Below are 15,962 nucleotides of genomic sequence, written 5' to 3' on the forward strand. Positions count from 1 at the left end.
TAAGACATGAGAACGAAAGAGTTTGGGGAGAGGTAAAAGAGTCACTGTTATAGAAAGAGGGACTTGAGTGTGCTCCAGAATGGTTGGAAGAGCTCCAACAAATAAAATTCGGTGAAGCTGTATGTCACATCTCAGGTCTTGTGCTGGCATAGCTGTAAGGGAGATACAAAAAAAAATTTACCTTCTTTTAATAAGTTTCACAAAATGTGTTCTTATTTTAGAGTCTACATATCGTCACCAAGCTACCATTGATGATGAAGTGGTTTCCATGGAGATACTAGATACAGCTGGTCAGGTGCGTGGGTACATGTACTATTATCCAATACCTTGGCTTAGATAGACAGCAGGGAAGGGGACCGTGGTTGTGACAGCAGTGCGGTGGGTGGCAGGTGTGCTCCACTTCTGGGGACAGAAGCTTGCTTCTGAGCAGAGCCCCCCCCCTCCACCACCATCACCTTACTGCTGGACCCAGCACGCTGGATCCAGACCCTTCTGCAAGGGACCCTCCTTCGAGTTTTCGAACACTGGAAGAACTAACAAGTCAGGGTTTACTCTGGGATTAAAATGATTTTGTTCTCATTGAATCTCTTGATTCGGGGCCAACCCAACAACATGTTGTTATTATTATGCACAAAGTCACAGTTTTTTTCTACAGTCAAGTGATGAGGCTTGACAACCTCAGTCAATGATTCCCCACCAAAGTGAAGAACAGTTTTGTCATAGTCAGGTCTCCCTTCCTTTCAAAACATGTCAGGTGCTCATGCTGCGCAGTCCTATGCAGTTCGTGTGCTGGGTATGATTCAACAAAGACCCTCTTCCAATTGCCTGCTACCAGCCTGTCCACAGGCAGCCCATGGCACCTTGGTAGAGTAGATCTCCTATGCTACATGATAAAAGAGGTGATGTGCGTAAAGTATAAAGTAGAGCAGATGTACATGGCTTTGTAGGCTCTGGAGGACTAACACCTGTCTGAAGGCCTGGTGTCTTCTTCATAAATCAAATTCCTAAGGCTGGTGTCTGTCTTTTCAAAACAGGAGGATGCTATTCAGAAAGAAGGACATGTGCGATGGGGTGAAGGCTTCGTGCTGGTTTATGACATCACGGACAGAGGCAGCTTTGAGGAAGTGCTGCCGCTTAAGAACTTGTTGGATGAAGTTAAAAAACCCAAAAACGTCACCCTGATCCTGGTGGGGAACAAAGCAGACTTGGATCACTCCAGGCAGGTCAGCACAGAGGAAGGTGAAAAGCTGGCCACAGAACTAGCATGTGCTTTTTATGAGTGCTCTGCTTGCACAGGAGAGGGCAACATTATGGAGGCCTTCTATGAGCTCTGTCGTGAGGTACGGCGTCGAAAGATGGTCCAGGGCAAGACACGGAGACGAAGCTCCACCACCCACGTCAAGCAGGCAATTAATAAGATGCTTACCAAAATCAGCAGCTAAAAAGAGCTGTACTAAGCTAGAGAAGCATTTTAGAGCATATTAGCTTGGAGTAGGGATGAGGCAGGCAGAGCACATTTAATTAAAAATGGTCAAAGCTTTGCAATTAAAATAAATAGAAAAGACAAACCACACCACTTTTTTGAGTAACCTGGGGTCAGACTTTTTTCCTGTTTCGAAATGTATTTAGCCACACTGCTTCTGGCTAATGTGGAAAAAAAAAAAAAAAAGAAAAAGAAAAAAAGCAAACTCCAAAGGACCAGATGATTGTGGGGATTGGCACTGACAGAGCATCTTCTGCTTCTACAAGGCTGGCTCCAATCCCCTGCAAGTCAGTAGTGCCTAAACATCATTTCTGGCCAGCCAGCTGCTCAGTAGCCATTGGAGATTAAGATTCAGCCCTCAGTCCATCAACAACCATCACAACCAGTGTTCTCAAGGACTGAATACATGTAGAGGCTGCTGTGTTGTACCAGAAAGTTCATCTGACACCTTTCACCAGCTCTAAATTGGTGCATTGTGTGCTTTTACTCCAAACTGTCCTTCCTTGTTGTTATTTTTGTCAAATCTATGAATGCTGATGTTCTTAGCAACGTACGCAAAAAATATAGGAAAGGTCTATTTCATGGAGTGTTTAGCCAGCAAGACACACATTTCAACAGAGCTGAAGTTCAGCTGCTTTTCCAGATCCTCTGAAACTGCAGAATTCATCAAGAAATAATCAGCTAGTCCAGTGGCATTTCAGCATTTCCCCCTGAAAGTGCAGTACTGTGCTTGGGGAAATGGAGTGTATGTGTTGGGAAATCAAACTAAAAAAATAACCATATTACTATTGATTTAGTTATGGGTAGCTTTTAGCTTTTGTTTGCATTTTTGTTTTGGTCTCTTACTTTACCTTACACCGAAGAAGAACTGAATCCATGGGAAGGCAAGCATTTAAAGTCTAAGCCCAAATGTATATCAGATGTGAATGGCCTCCACCATATCAAAAGGCCATAATTTCCAGTTGTTTAAACTTCCAGATGTTGCTTGAAGCACTCTGTGGTTTAAACCAGCACAGGTTTTTTTGTGACTCTTATCTGGCACATTGAAGTGAAAGTGCATTTTATCAGATTTTTATGCCTGCGCTAAAAAGTGTCCAGTTTTTTCTCCTCCTTCCTCCTCCCTCATACATCTCATTTAAGCCAGCTGTCAAGTTTTGCCTCCGGTCTACTTGGTTTGTTAACTGTATGCTAAGAGATGCAAGAATGCAGACTGGAAGATTTTCATTCAGATTGTGCTGGTGTCCCACCAGTTGTGTTGCATCCCTTTAGACAGCATGGTGTGCAGCTCAGACTGGCATCATGTAGAACCACAGCCAAAGGTTGGAATGACAAATGGGAATTTTAGCAGTATTCTTTTTTGAGGAACAGCCCACTTGTAGCAAGTAGTTACAACTTCATTCTCCACTGCTTTGTACTTCATATAGTTATTTGCCTTTCTGAGGAAGTAACACCAAAAGGCTATCAAACACAAATTACCACAGATGTAGGAGAGTGAGGATATCTGGTTGACTAGCACTTTATACAGTTATAGGGAGCCATATAAGTGGTGGAACAGGCTGGAGAATCAAGCCCTGTCAACAGAGAAAAGTCCCAAGTCAGGACTTTTTTCAAAAGGATTGGCTTAAAGATACTTTATCACAGTACATTTTTTTTAAACATTCTCATCTACCCAACCAGCATCAAAGATCATCACATTCAGATGTGTATTTTATTTGTGCTGCTGTTTGTTTTCTCTGTTTCCACTATTCTAGATAGTGAAAACTCATTTCACTCTTCTGGAATCAATGTCTATATTTTGGTCCTCATATTCAGGTATGTTGCCATACATCAGCTAGACACACTGCAATGGAAACCTCACTATGTGCTTCTGGGCAGGGGGTTCCTGCAACAGGTGATATCACTATCTCTGTGACACACCTGTTCCCAAACTATTCATTATATCACTAACTTTTGTAAAAAAAAAAAAAAAAAAAATTAGTAATGCAGAATCAATGAGTGTAAAAGAAAGAGCTAGTGCCTGTTCATGCACCAGTAGTCATTAGCTGAAAGTCTGAACTTGCAACCGTGTATGTTGCATTAGGAACCAGAGTGAGCACTTGCAAGTTGAGGACTAAGTCATTCTGTTTTCTTTCAAATCAGTGCTGTTGCACAAATCTGAAGTAAACAGAATCCTTACCTGCAATCCCATGGCAACGTAGCTGAGAGGAAAGTCTTTATATTGGTATGCTAAGCAATTGATTTATCCCTCTCTAAGACAACTTCAACAGTTCTTTTCTCCGAAAACCTTTCTTGGGGTTCAGACCTGAGCTGCATTTAAAATGCAAAAAGGTAATATATGAATGATAAGAGAAAATAATCATATTCATATTAGTATAGTTGAAAGGAAGGAGAGGCTAAGCTGTGGCCCTCATACTTTCCAAAACAATTCCAGAAAGTTATATCTTCTTTTATAATGTCTGCATGGAGAAATTACAAAATCCTGGTGAAAGAAAATGTTCCACTGTGCAAACATGACTTGTTATATAAAGAACCTCTAATAAAAATAGTACCATTCCTTTGCAAAGACTGAATTTGGAAACTGCCAAACATGATAAACACCCGGTCAAAAAGGAGGCTGCTATTTTGTGACCTTTCCTCCCACACAAACACAAATTTTACTTAATTGCTCATTAATTTTTTTTCCTCGGTGTAATGGGCTGCTTGTCAAGCCAGTTATAGTATATTATAATCTGTTGATACATATTACATACATAGTATTAAATGCAATCTGATTTACTGTTGCTCACAATCTTGCAACATCTTATTGGCTATGCTATAAATGTGTCATATTTCTACAATTTGCAAATTGAGCCAAAAAGTGCCCAAGCATTGAAAAGGCCAAATGCAACATGGACCCACATTCGGTAGCCTTTCTGCAGCAGACATCAACAGTTTAAATTCTGTTTCTACTGCTGCTATTTAAATGTACATGTATGACACTAACATTAAATTTCTCTCCTCTGCCCATTGTCATTTCTGCAGAGAGAGGATGGGAAGGACAATAAACAAAAAGGGGGAGGAAAGGTGAAATGGATACTTGTTACCTACAACAAGTTGATTGTCATTTATGAAGTTTTTAAATATTTATCTTCAATTGATGAAGAGTTAGTCATGCCCATGCTGCAAGACCTGGATCAGGAACCAAGACTTCCCTAGAACTTTGAGAATCTTCATATCTGGGGGTTCGGTGCAACCACGGATGGAAGTGAGGATCAGCCACTGGGTTTGCACCTGGATCCAGACAAGTTGTCCCCAAACCTGGGGATAGTTGCATCTGGCAGTTTGCTATAAGGCTAGTTGATTTTTATATATATAATGATCTGTATGCATTTTTACATTCAAAATATGAAAGCTTGTGCTTGTAGATAATATATAAGAAAAAAATAAAAATAAAAATAAAAAAAATAGTGCGCTCTGTACTGAACTCTTACTCATTGATCTTCCGTTAGTTGTCTCTGAAGTGTTGTCTTCCAGCTTTCAAGGGGCCAGTTCCAGGAGTCCTGATTCAGTTATTATTTAATCTTTATCTAAGGAAAACAAACAGTGAAATTTGCCTGAATAAGCACTTCAGCATTTGGATCAGTTTATTTGAACTTACTTGGCTGCTAGGCCTGGAATCAAGAGGTCAGGCAGCATCTACAGTGAAGCACAGAACCAAATGTCCTTGCTGAGTACCTCAAGGCTGATCAAAAAAGGTACACTGCCGGGGTTATTAAATGACCTCAGTGAAACCCACCACCCAAACTCTGTCCTGCCAACTAAATGACATGGATCTTGATCCCAAGCTTCTCAGGTGAAATCCTGGGCTAAGCGGTCTGGGAGATTTATATCAGCAATTTGGACAGAGACAAGTTTTCACCTGCTGCCAGCTATGCCCATTTTCCAAGGATAACGCGCTGTTGTTCTGAAGAGAAGGTACATTACATGTACCTTATGTAAGGTACATTATATCTATGGTAAACAATCAATCATACATAGTGTGGGTATTAAGCTCTAACAGAGGAAGCTTCATCACAGAAGAGGGAAACCAGCTGTAATCCACTCTCCTGTTTTCCTCCAAACCTGGGCCAACCAAGTAACCCAAAGCATGATCATAAATAGCTGAATGGCAGGGGGGGTATAAGAATGCCACCTCTGGCAGAGCACTGCGTGAAATCTGGGTGCAGGATCTATGCTGTGAGGTGAAACCTCCCAGAACTAGGTAAGGCATCCTTCCAGTCACTGTCTGCCTTTGTAGCACTGCAAAGCAGCCTTGAGTTGGGTCAAGCTGCACTATAACTTTCTCCAGTCAAAAGAATGCCTCCTGCAAAATAAGTAGCTGCAGTCATAAAGGCTATGTATAAACAGTGTTTGGGGTTCCTTTTACCTATCTCTTTAATGGCTCAATCCATTTGCATATCTTGAAAAGAAAAAAGATAGAGGTTTTAATTAAAAAAGGCTCCTTGGCATATTGATGTATCTGCCTTTATGTTCTTTGAAAATTTAAACATATAATGAAAGCAGTGTCATCTTAGAAACTCTGATGTTACGCACTTTATTTCCATTACAGATGCCAGGCACTAATTACCGGAGAGTTATGAAAATACAGAGCAGTGGCTTGTCGTCCTGTGCTTTGCAAGGTTACTAGGAGGCAATAATGATGGCTTGTGTGAGGCCAGTTCAGTCTGGTTTCTGTAAACACAGTTCCACACGAGGAAAGCTATTACTGCAGCTCGCAGCAGAAGGAGCCAGGCTAAGTTCCCAGAGCGGGAGTCCACTGACTCCAGCAGGGTTATGCATGGGACAGGTCAAGCCCCTGGTTCACAGCCTTGGTAGCCAACATGTGGAGAAAACACTCTAATAGCCAACCTCTGTCATGCACTTGAAGGATCTCTCCTCCATTTTTAGTTTGAAGTAGACTGGTAGGAAACTGGGAGGTAAGTTTACACTACTGACTGTCATCTAATAAATCAGAGAATTTGATGGGAATTTTGTCTTTTGCCTTTTTGGACTAGCCTCTCTCACCTTCACTTGATTCCCCAAAGCAGTATTTGTCTTTTCCCACTGCTATTGTTTTAAAATAAGTTGTGGAGTTTGGGTTCAGTGGCAGGTGTCAATATACTCTGATGTCATCCAGGGATATTTTATGGGCAAAGAGGCTGTTATCACTTCTTGGAAGTCCCTCTCACAGGAATGCAGAATTAACAAATGCTTCTGGATGTAAATTCTTAACACTGAACATGGCAGCTCTGAGGAGTTGGAAATCAATTTTTTTCTATAACAGATCATCTAATAATTATAGTACGGACCCCTTTGTCAAGTACCATAGTCCTAAACCAGACTGAAACATTCTGTATCACTATGAGCAGCTACATCCTACTGTGAAATATTAACATGCAGAATAATAAAAAAATGAAAACAATTTGTAGACAGACCTCAAATTATACCCCACAGACCAAACTTACACTTTTTTTTTTTTTTTAATTTTTAATTTTATTTATGTAGTACCTGGAATTTACAGAACCTCATTTCAAAATCCAGCAAGTTCTAGTTACTAAGAATACATTAGTAAAGTAAAAATTAATGGTTTATTATCAAACTACTTTGTCATGGTTTAACTCCATCCTGCTGCTTCTAGCCTAGTCAAAGCTGTCGTTGCTACAAGGAATAGCAAGGAGACACAGAAGGAACTTCTGACAGGAAAAAAATCCAAATAAAAGAAACAATAAATAACTCCAAAGGGACATAACCTAAATAAAGGTGGAATTCCCATTTTCCTGAAAAGCAATTGCAAGATTTTATACATTAACACTGGTACACAGGTGATCTGACGAAAGAAGTAATTGGAAAAAGTTGAATATTTTAAGGTTTTGACTTGGGTTTGTTTCTTTCTGCAAATCTAACTGAAAAGAAATAAAATTATTATTGTGCAACAGACCTTAGGGCTGGAATTTGTAATTAATGCCAGGTTTCTGATATCCAGCTTTTAATAAAGTTTCTGGATTGTTCAGTATTTCAGGCTTTGTTTTTAAGTTATGGAAAACAGGTCTCTCTCAATAACTTTACTCGGTGTTATCCCAGCTATACTATTCATGATTCGTTTTAAACAGAATTAGCTGCAAATAGAGGAATGTGACACTTTTCTCAGGAATTCAAAAGCACAATTCTCCCTGAAATCTTAACAGCTGAAACATGATAAAAGAGTATATCAAGTAACGCCAGCACCATATTGGAGCAAAAAGCTCCCAGATTCTGTGCAAGTCTTCACAGATCAGTGCCACTACAATATTTCCCCCAAAACTTTCAAGTGAGTATGAGATCTCAGGATTGCCACGTCCAAAAGCATGTACCTTTAAAACTGGAACTAAGTAAGTAAAGTTTTCTGGTGGCAATAAGTAGTTCATGTCATGGAGAGGGTTCATTGCTGTGGGGAGACATGATCTCTCACACACACAGATCTGGCATGCTATATCAACATTTGCAAGCAGATTTAATTTCATTCTCTTGGGGCTGAGCTGATCATAACTTTTGCAAGTGAGAACTGCATAATTTTTGAACCAAATCTGAAGTCCAAGAAAAATCAGTTGCCTACCTAGGAATCTCTCACAGCAGCCATTCCTCAACTTCAAAGAGCAGCTGTAGAGCAATGAGCAAGGTCACATAACAGCCAGAGAAAACATCAAAATCATCTCCTCAAACCTCTTTTTTTCTTTTCAGTAAAGGAGGACACTGGGCATAAAAAAGGTAAATCAGTTGTCCAAAGTCATCACAGTGGCATGTGAAATGCCACAGCAATAGAACACATCCTCTGAATCGCTGATTTCTGCTTTCAAAAATCCAGAAAATTAATTTGAAGCTTTCAGTTCTATTCAGCTTCTGCTTGAAAAAAAGGGAAAGGGAAATAGAAAGGAGAAAAACCTAGTTTAAAAAAAAAAAATAAAATCCAAACAAGTTTCTTTTTGTTCTTAGGGTTTCTCTGTGCAGAGCTTTCCGTAGTTCGGCAGTTCCTCACACAAGCGTTTGCTAGAACACTGAACACTGACACTTGGTATCCATAAATCTTGTATCTCCTAAGGACAGATACAATCTCAACCACATTCATGTAAACATTCAACTCAATTCAGTATGAATCTGGGATAGAAGTTTATATCTACTTCAGTCCAAATTATTTCACTTTTGCACTCTGAAAGCAGAGCATATTTCCCCTCTTTAGAATAGAATTCAATGCCAAAGCAGTGAGTGTTATTAACGATATTAAATATACATATTTTATTACGCCAAAATTTAACGGAATTTAACAGAAATCCATAAATGAAAGAAAGATATGTCTGCATGAACTGCAAAGAGCAAAACAATGTTGGATAAGTTCTATAAATATTAAATTTCTTTTAAGAGACCCATGAGTTGCCTTTTGCTTCTTTTCTCTGTTTTTCAGTATTTGAAATAACCACAATAAATGCAAAAAGCCTGCAACTTCCTTTATGGACTTTCAAGGACAGTATTTCTCTGGTGTGGGGTTAAAACATTCAAACTTTATAACTCAATAGGAAACATATCAGGAATGACATCAGAAATGACAAAAAGTTATTTTAGAGAGGGAGAAAGGTAGGGAAGAGAGAGATCTTCAGACTTCCTAGAAAAGAAGCTAATTAAAGCTCTCTGAAGGACTCTGACATTTATACATAGTGATGAGCTATTATGTGAGGTCTAATCTCAGATTCTTTTGAAATAATTATTACTGCAGGGAGGAAAGAAGAGGTGGGTGAGATGGTATGTTTTGGTAACAGGCCATCAGGTCTTCACTTCTTGGCTAGGTTTGTCATCATTCTGAAGCAGAGTTAGTTACCAGCCTGGTTTCAGACAGTTTTCCCAATAAAACTACAGCCACTCCAATTTTTGCAAGCTGATGTCAGTAGAAAAAGAGAGCTGGGGACTGAAAGATCACGGTGTTTAATCTACCTGTATAGCCCTTGAGCATTTCTTGGGGTATTAGAGATGGCTGCAGACAGAAATCCAGAAGGTACTGAACACATCCTTTACAGGATAGGCATGATGTTCTGCCACGCTTCACCCATGTGTTGGGCCAAAGTTTTCACCACCAAATCCTGAGCTGGTTTAATGTCTTTATCCTCTTCAAGGAAAAACCTAAAATTTGTTGATGTGAAAAGTTAGTGATTCGGGTGTGGGTTTGCTTTTGTTTTAAAGTTGAAACATTTAGAAAACATTTACAAAAGACAATCCCCACCACACTTTAATTTAGATATGACTGTGATGAGATCAGTGAAAATATCTAGATAGCTGCTTAAGACAGCTATTTCTCACAAATATGTTAAAAAGAAAATAGCTCTGGGACAGCCGTTCCAACCTTTTTTGTGAGTTCATACAGAGTTTGGTATACTCTGTAGTTCTCTAGTGTTAACTTCTCATCAGTAGGCCTCTTACTCTCAGACATTCTCATGGACTCCCATAAACCTTCATTAAAACAAGTTGCTTTATTAAGATATAGTTGCAGAGAGCATGTCATGATGTCACAGATCATGTGAGTAGTCTGAGGTTACTAACTGCTGGTCTAGCCTGTTTTCCATATTCAAGTACGAGTAAAGGGAACAGTAATTATTGTGTCAAGAAAAAAAGTAATTTAAAAATTTTTCAATGTTTATTTTCTGTTTTAAGAGTCTGAGGATTAAGACATTTGTTGTTGAGTTTGTTGTGGGTTTTTTTGTTCGTATACTGAAATGACTCCTTTAAGGTAAAAGAGGCTGTGGAGATTTGTTGAATTAGAGTCAACTTAACTTGTAGGAAGGCTAAATGAAATACAGAGGTCAGAGCCAACATAATGCACTGACAGCTCATAGTATTCTCTCAGTGACCAGGAGGAAAAAGCAGTGTGTAGTTCAGTACCCACATTCCCAAAGCAGTCACTATATTTCAGATGGAAACATGCCACGTGCTTTGGGTTCCATGAGTTGTTCCTTCTGCCTGTCTAGCCCACGTCTCAAGTCAGAAAATAATGTCTATATTGTCCAGAGCTCATTCACATCCATTCACACATTTGAAAGTCTGTTTCCCATTTAGATGACACAGAGATCCTTAAGGCTCTGTCCCACTCTGCGCTTACTTGGGGTTCCAGCAGGGAAAGTTAGTTGCTGACCTCTCCATTACCCTCCTCAGATTACATGGTGTTGCCTTGTGTTAACACGGCTGAGGCTGAGCACCCCACGTCACTAGTCATTGAGGAAGGGGTGGAACAGCACCCTGAGGCTCCCTGAGCCTCCAGAAAGAGATTTCAGACAACTACTCACTGTATCTCAAAGAAAAGTCTCTAATACAAATGCTTTCTGGGAAGCAAACACACCACCTCGATGAGGTTTGCAAGCCTCAGATCTGCATCATCACAGGGCTTTCATGTGGCTTGACGAGACATGTTCTTGGCCACACCACTCAGCTGACCAACAACTCCAGCTGCAGATGATGTCTCTTAATCTATCATCTGTGCTTGATTTACAGCCACAGCATGCGTTTCAACTTAGAGGCAGAAAGGCTATGCACTTTTCACACATGGTTCTTCATGGATTTGATCCAGTTGCTTCTGTGACCCAGTCTGAACTTTGAACACAAAAAGCACAAAAAGCATGGTGTTTTCAACATGCAATTATTGTGGCTATCAAGTTCCAGGAAGGAAATAAGCTGCTTCTAATTACATGAAGAGAATGTGTACCAATGGCAGACTTTGGTAGTAGTCAGGGAAAGTTTTCAGAAACTCCCAAAGACTGGTGACTGTATCAGTAAGACTGCTGAGAGGCAGTTTTCTGAATTGATTTTTTGTTTTCAAATACAAAAATATACAGCAGGACAGGACTAGAATACATAGAAATTCACTGCTCAAAGACCTGCACCAACATTAAGTTTAGTTTTCAGACTGCCCCCTTTTGATCCTGAGCAAATTAGTTAAGACCCATTTCATAGTTTACCAAAGTTAATAAAAATCATTCCTGGGATGTTTTCAGGAACTTTGGGATCTGAATCTTTACCCTTACACTTCTCACTTCTGTTCCTTTAACTGGATGCAAGGGATAACAATTTATTGACCCCCAATCCCTTTTCATATTTCTATGGTATATCATGTTAAATATCTATACGACTTTTGGCATACCGGGAGCCCCAAATCTACATGTTGGAGACAGTATGCAGTAAGATTAAAAATGAACATCAGTCATCTCATCTAAAAGCTACAGTGAATCCATATCAGACCAGACACGACCAAGCCTATCTAATTGTCCAACTGTCTTAAAAGAATTGCTGACTTTATTCTGTTGGTGGATAGGCAGTGATTTGTAAAAGCTGTCACTACAGTTCTTGTGAGACCAGCTTCCTATCAGTCCCATAACAGAGGCATTTTCTTGTGGTCTTGCGTCCTGGATCAAAAACATACTTAAAGATGAACCTTTTACTGTCAGAGGTTTTAACCCTTGTGACCACAGAGAGAGAGAGAGAAAAAAGTGACACAAGTATGCATGAAATCACACAATAAAATTGCCAAGGTGATTATTGAGACTACCTCAAGAATTTTTTAAAGCTTATGTGAGACTACTGTGTGGATATGGCAATGACTAACATTTACAGGGCACACTAAAATGTGGAAATTCAGTTAAGGAAGAGATCTTGTTTCACATCTTGAAAATAAATCTTGACTTCTGTGTGTCATCACTGCTTACCAAGCAAAATGATGGTATCGTATAACTTAAGCACACAGACACACAAGTACTAGCTGATAAAAGCATTTTTAACTGATTTCTTTCATTTACATGGATAATGTAAATTATTTTAAAAGAAATTATTTAAAATTATTAAAAGACATTATTTAAAAGAAATTTTTAAAAATTTCTTTAAAGAAAGTGTAGCTTGTTATAGCACAAAAGAGGAAAAGGAACACCTTTTCTGGAACATGATGTTAGCTCGCCCTCCTCTGAGTGGGGAGTAGACTAGATAACATCCATAGAGTCCCGTCCAACCTAGATTATCTTGTAATTCTATGAAGAAGTTTAAATATTTGCCTCTATAATCCCTCTCACCTAGAGATCCTACCATGAAAAAGAGGGTAGTAGCCATCTGGAGACCCTCTGATGACACCTGGGATTAAAAAAGAAAATAAAAATCAAGAAAAAGCTCCTATCAAAAAACAATGTTCCCTTCCTCCGGGCTAAAAAAATTGAAAGAGATGAGGGTATTGTTCCTACCAGAATGATTAACCTACATCAAGGTGTTTATTCAAAAGCAAATACTATTTTTTCTAATTTTTCATTACATCGACAATACTACAGCTAGATATTGGGGGTGGGGGGGTGTTGACTGGTTTTGGATACATTAAGCCATAAAAAGCTTTTTGTTACAAATCTTCTCCTAGTTGTTCCTCCCTATTCAAACATCTGAAGACAGATCCACACTGTAGTCATCGCCATTTTTCACTCTAAACCCTATAGTGGCGTACTCTTTCTGCCTACTTCCATACTCAGTAAAGCATGAACTAAAAAATTACAAGCTCAGTCATTCCTTCAGACCAAACACATCCCTTTAAAAAATTCATTTATAAGCTTTGCAATGGGGATAACAAGAAAAATTGCCAGTCCTGACTTCAAAGGCTTTGGCAACTCATGCTGAGCTGCTTTTTCCCAAAGTCTGCCGCCATCTTGGGTCCATTAGCCTGTCTCACACTCTTCTAACTAAACTAATACACCATTTAAGGCCTCTGTATTTTCTTTCTCTACCTGTGTAGGCATCTTCTCCCTTCCAATTCAGTCAAAAAATCACCTTCTTGCCAAGTCAACAACCATTCTTTCCAAGATACTTACCAGAAGAGTTCAAAGTATGTTACTTAAATCAACTTCTTTGGCACTGAGAGATTTACTTTCTCTTCCATATATTCCATCCAGTGTTGAGCAAACAGCTAACACCAGGCAGGATTAGAGCAGTAATACTTGGCATACCTCAAATTTTGGCCTCTATGCAGAAGTCTAAAAGAAAGTCTCCCTGTTGCTTGTTACTTCCCTTTTCATCTGGAGAATTTTCCTATGATGGCAGCGTGCACAAATTTTCATCACTGCATTAGGGAAGGGTATTTCCTTATTCTCACTCACAATAATGAGAATTTATCTTAGAAAGGCCTGCAGAAACGGATAGCTCCATAATTAGCATCTTAGCACTATATGTTGAAAGGAAAAGGTTTCCTAGACAGAGAAAACAAATTATATTCTTACTTCTAATGTCAGCTGTTTCTGGTCAATAGGAAAGCCAAAGGCCCATAAACTCTATTGTCTCCAGTCACGAGCTTTGCTGTTTCTCCTCTGGCAATTGTTCCTTGTCCATAGGAAGTCAGTTAACCATCCTGAAAAGATCGCCTTGTACAATGCTTAACACGATCTCATATTCAAACAAAATTCTTTCATATTTTAGAAAAAAATAGTTAACTGGTGATGGGAGGAGGGCAAGCCAAGTGAATTTTTAAATATAACATCTTGAAACTAAGCTTTGTAGCTTTCTCACCAAGATCACAGTTGCTCCAATGTTCTTTTCCTGTCCTCAGTGGATGTTTGCCCTAAGAAAAATCTTCTCCCAGACATGACGCTGCACATAGAGGACAGAAAATACACCCAAGAGATGCTGTCATTTCTCTGTCCTAGTTGGCAGTGCTGGAAGTCATATTGAATTGGATCCACAGGTTCATCAGTCTGAGAAATCATAATAGTGAGAATCCCCCGACCCTAAGGAATGACTGATGTTTCTTTTTTCAGTTTACATACCTAAAATGATCTAGGACATGAACTACTCCAGTGATGGTTTACAGGGACAGTTTCTCAGCAGAAGGGAATGGATCTCTTTTCAAGTTCATCTAGACCCACTAAGAAATATTAAGAAATGTGTCTAGGAACTGAAAGATCAGGACTCTGCTTTGGGCTCTGCTACAAAACTTCTGTCTACGTTGGCATCAGGCGCTGATTGCTCATTTGAAGAGAAAAGACAGTAATGCTTATCGATCCCATCAGGATTCCTGAGCCTTAATTTATTAGTGGAGTTGACTTGCTTGGTTCAAGTACACCTCAGCCACATCCTCTGACATCTACTATTTATTGGAAACGTACTTTCTACGTTGTGATAAAAGCCAGGGAACTTCACCCTAGAAGGCTGAGACTGCATGGTTATCACACACTGAAAAGAGGCTGCTTGAATAGGTCCAGATTATCGGGATGAGGAGACCATAATAGGAGACATTATGGTCTGCTGCCGTGCTTCTCAACCACAGAGGCAGGTCACCAGAGGTTAAGGTAAATGGTAAATGTCTCTGTGTTGTAGTTACCCTGGCAGCTTTTTTTGGTACACAAGGCCTTGAAAATTTTACTAGACAATAAAAGAAAGATAAACAGTCCCCTCCTCTTACCCTTCAAGGTCAACTGTTGCTTTTGTAACCCCTTGAATCCCACATGAAACTGTATCATGGACATTGTTTCCACCATCCTCATTTATTTAATCTATTATAAATGTAAAAACAGTGAAATGTTTATATTTCTAATAAAGGGTAACTAACCTTTGGGAAAAAAATAAGACAAAACCCAATACATTGTGGTGTACAGATTCTGGATGCGCTCCAGGCAGGAGCCCTGGAGTCTTTTTCTTCTGTGTGACTTTGGTGAAATCACTTCAGCTCTCCGAGCCTGGTTTTTATTTGTAAATGGGGCAAATGACATATGCCCTTATTTGAGATATATATGTGAAATACGTTTGATGACAGGTTAGAGGTATTGATCAGAGCCACTCAGTAAAGATAAGAACTAGGTCAAAGAGAAATGATGGGTTATAACTGGAAGAGTGACAAATATTCAGAGTTTCAAACTTTGCTCTTATCTATGAGAAGTCTTGTTTGCCAGATATATTTCCAGACAATTTTAGTTTTATAATACCATTAGAACAACAACAAAAAAAGAAAAGTAGACAATTCTGAACTTAAGATGCTCACCCAAAAGGATCTTTATGAATTTGGAAGGTTTTTTCCAGAACTTTTCTCATAGAGAGTTTTACTATGGTTGCATCTTTTAAAACAGTAGAATAGCATGGCCAATGCTTTGATGTATGATGAAATAGAATTTACAAGAATCCCTGTCATCTTGAATACTTTCTAAAGGAAGCAGCAGGAAGAATTATGGCTTGAAGAAATGCTGACATAATCAACTTTCTCTCTTTTGAATTTCAAAACAACAATGAACAGACTCTCTGGGGGCCAGCATTCTGCTTGGTGTAACTCCACCAAGGCCCAGAGTGCTGAACATGCAGAATTTGGCCAGAAGCATGTTATTGGTCGATGCATGTTTTGGTGGGTTGGTGCAAGTTTCAGCTTTCTACCAGTGCAAGGATTGTAGACCAAGCGTGCTCACATCTATCTGGTAGCAAGACAGCTAAAGAAACAGTTGAT

At 39.3% G+C, this 15,962-nt stretch overlaps 1 protein-coding gene across 1 annotated transcript in view; it reads left to right on the plus strand.

Annotated features, from left to right (window-relative positions):
• The window catches only part of RERG (RAS like estrogen regulated growth inhibitor), a 113,924-nt gene extending 108,983 nt beyond the window's left edge, over positions 1–4,941 (plus strand). Inside the window, exons 4-5 of the mRNA XM_052790554.1 lie at positions 222–295; positions 1,035–4,941. Coding sequence (XP_052646514.1) covers positions 222–295; positions 1,035–1,442 — 482 coding nt within the window. The 3' untranslated portion in view covers positions 1,443–4,941. The remainder of the gene's footprint in view (positions 1–221; positions 296–1,034) is intronic.
• Positions 4,942–15,962: the final 11,021 nt, after the last annotated feature.

The sequence above is a fragment of the Harpia harpyja genome, chromosome 6 (assembly GCF_026419915.1).
Source record: "Harpia harpyja isolate bHarHar1 chromosome 6, bHarHar1 primary haplotype, whole genome shotgun sequence".
In the NCBI taxonomy this organism is placed as follows: Eukaryota; Metazoa; Chordata; class Aves; order Accipitriformes; family Accipitridae; genus Harpia; species Harpia harpyja.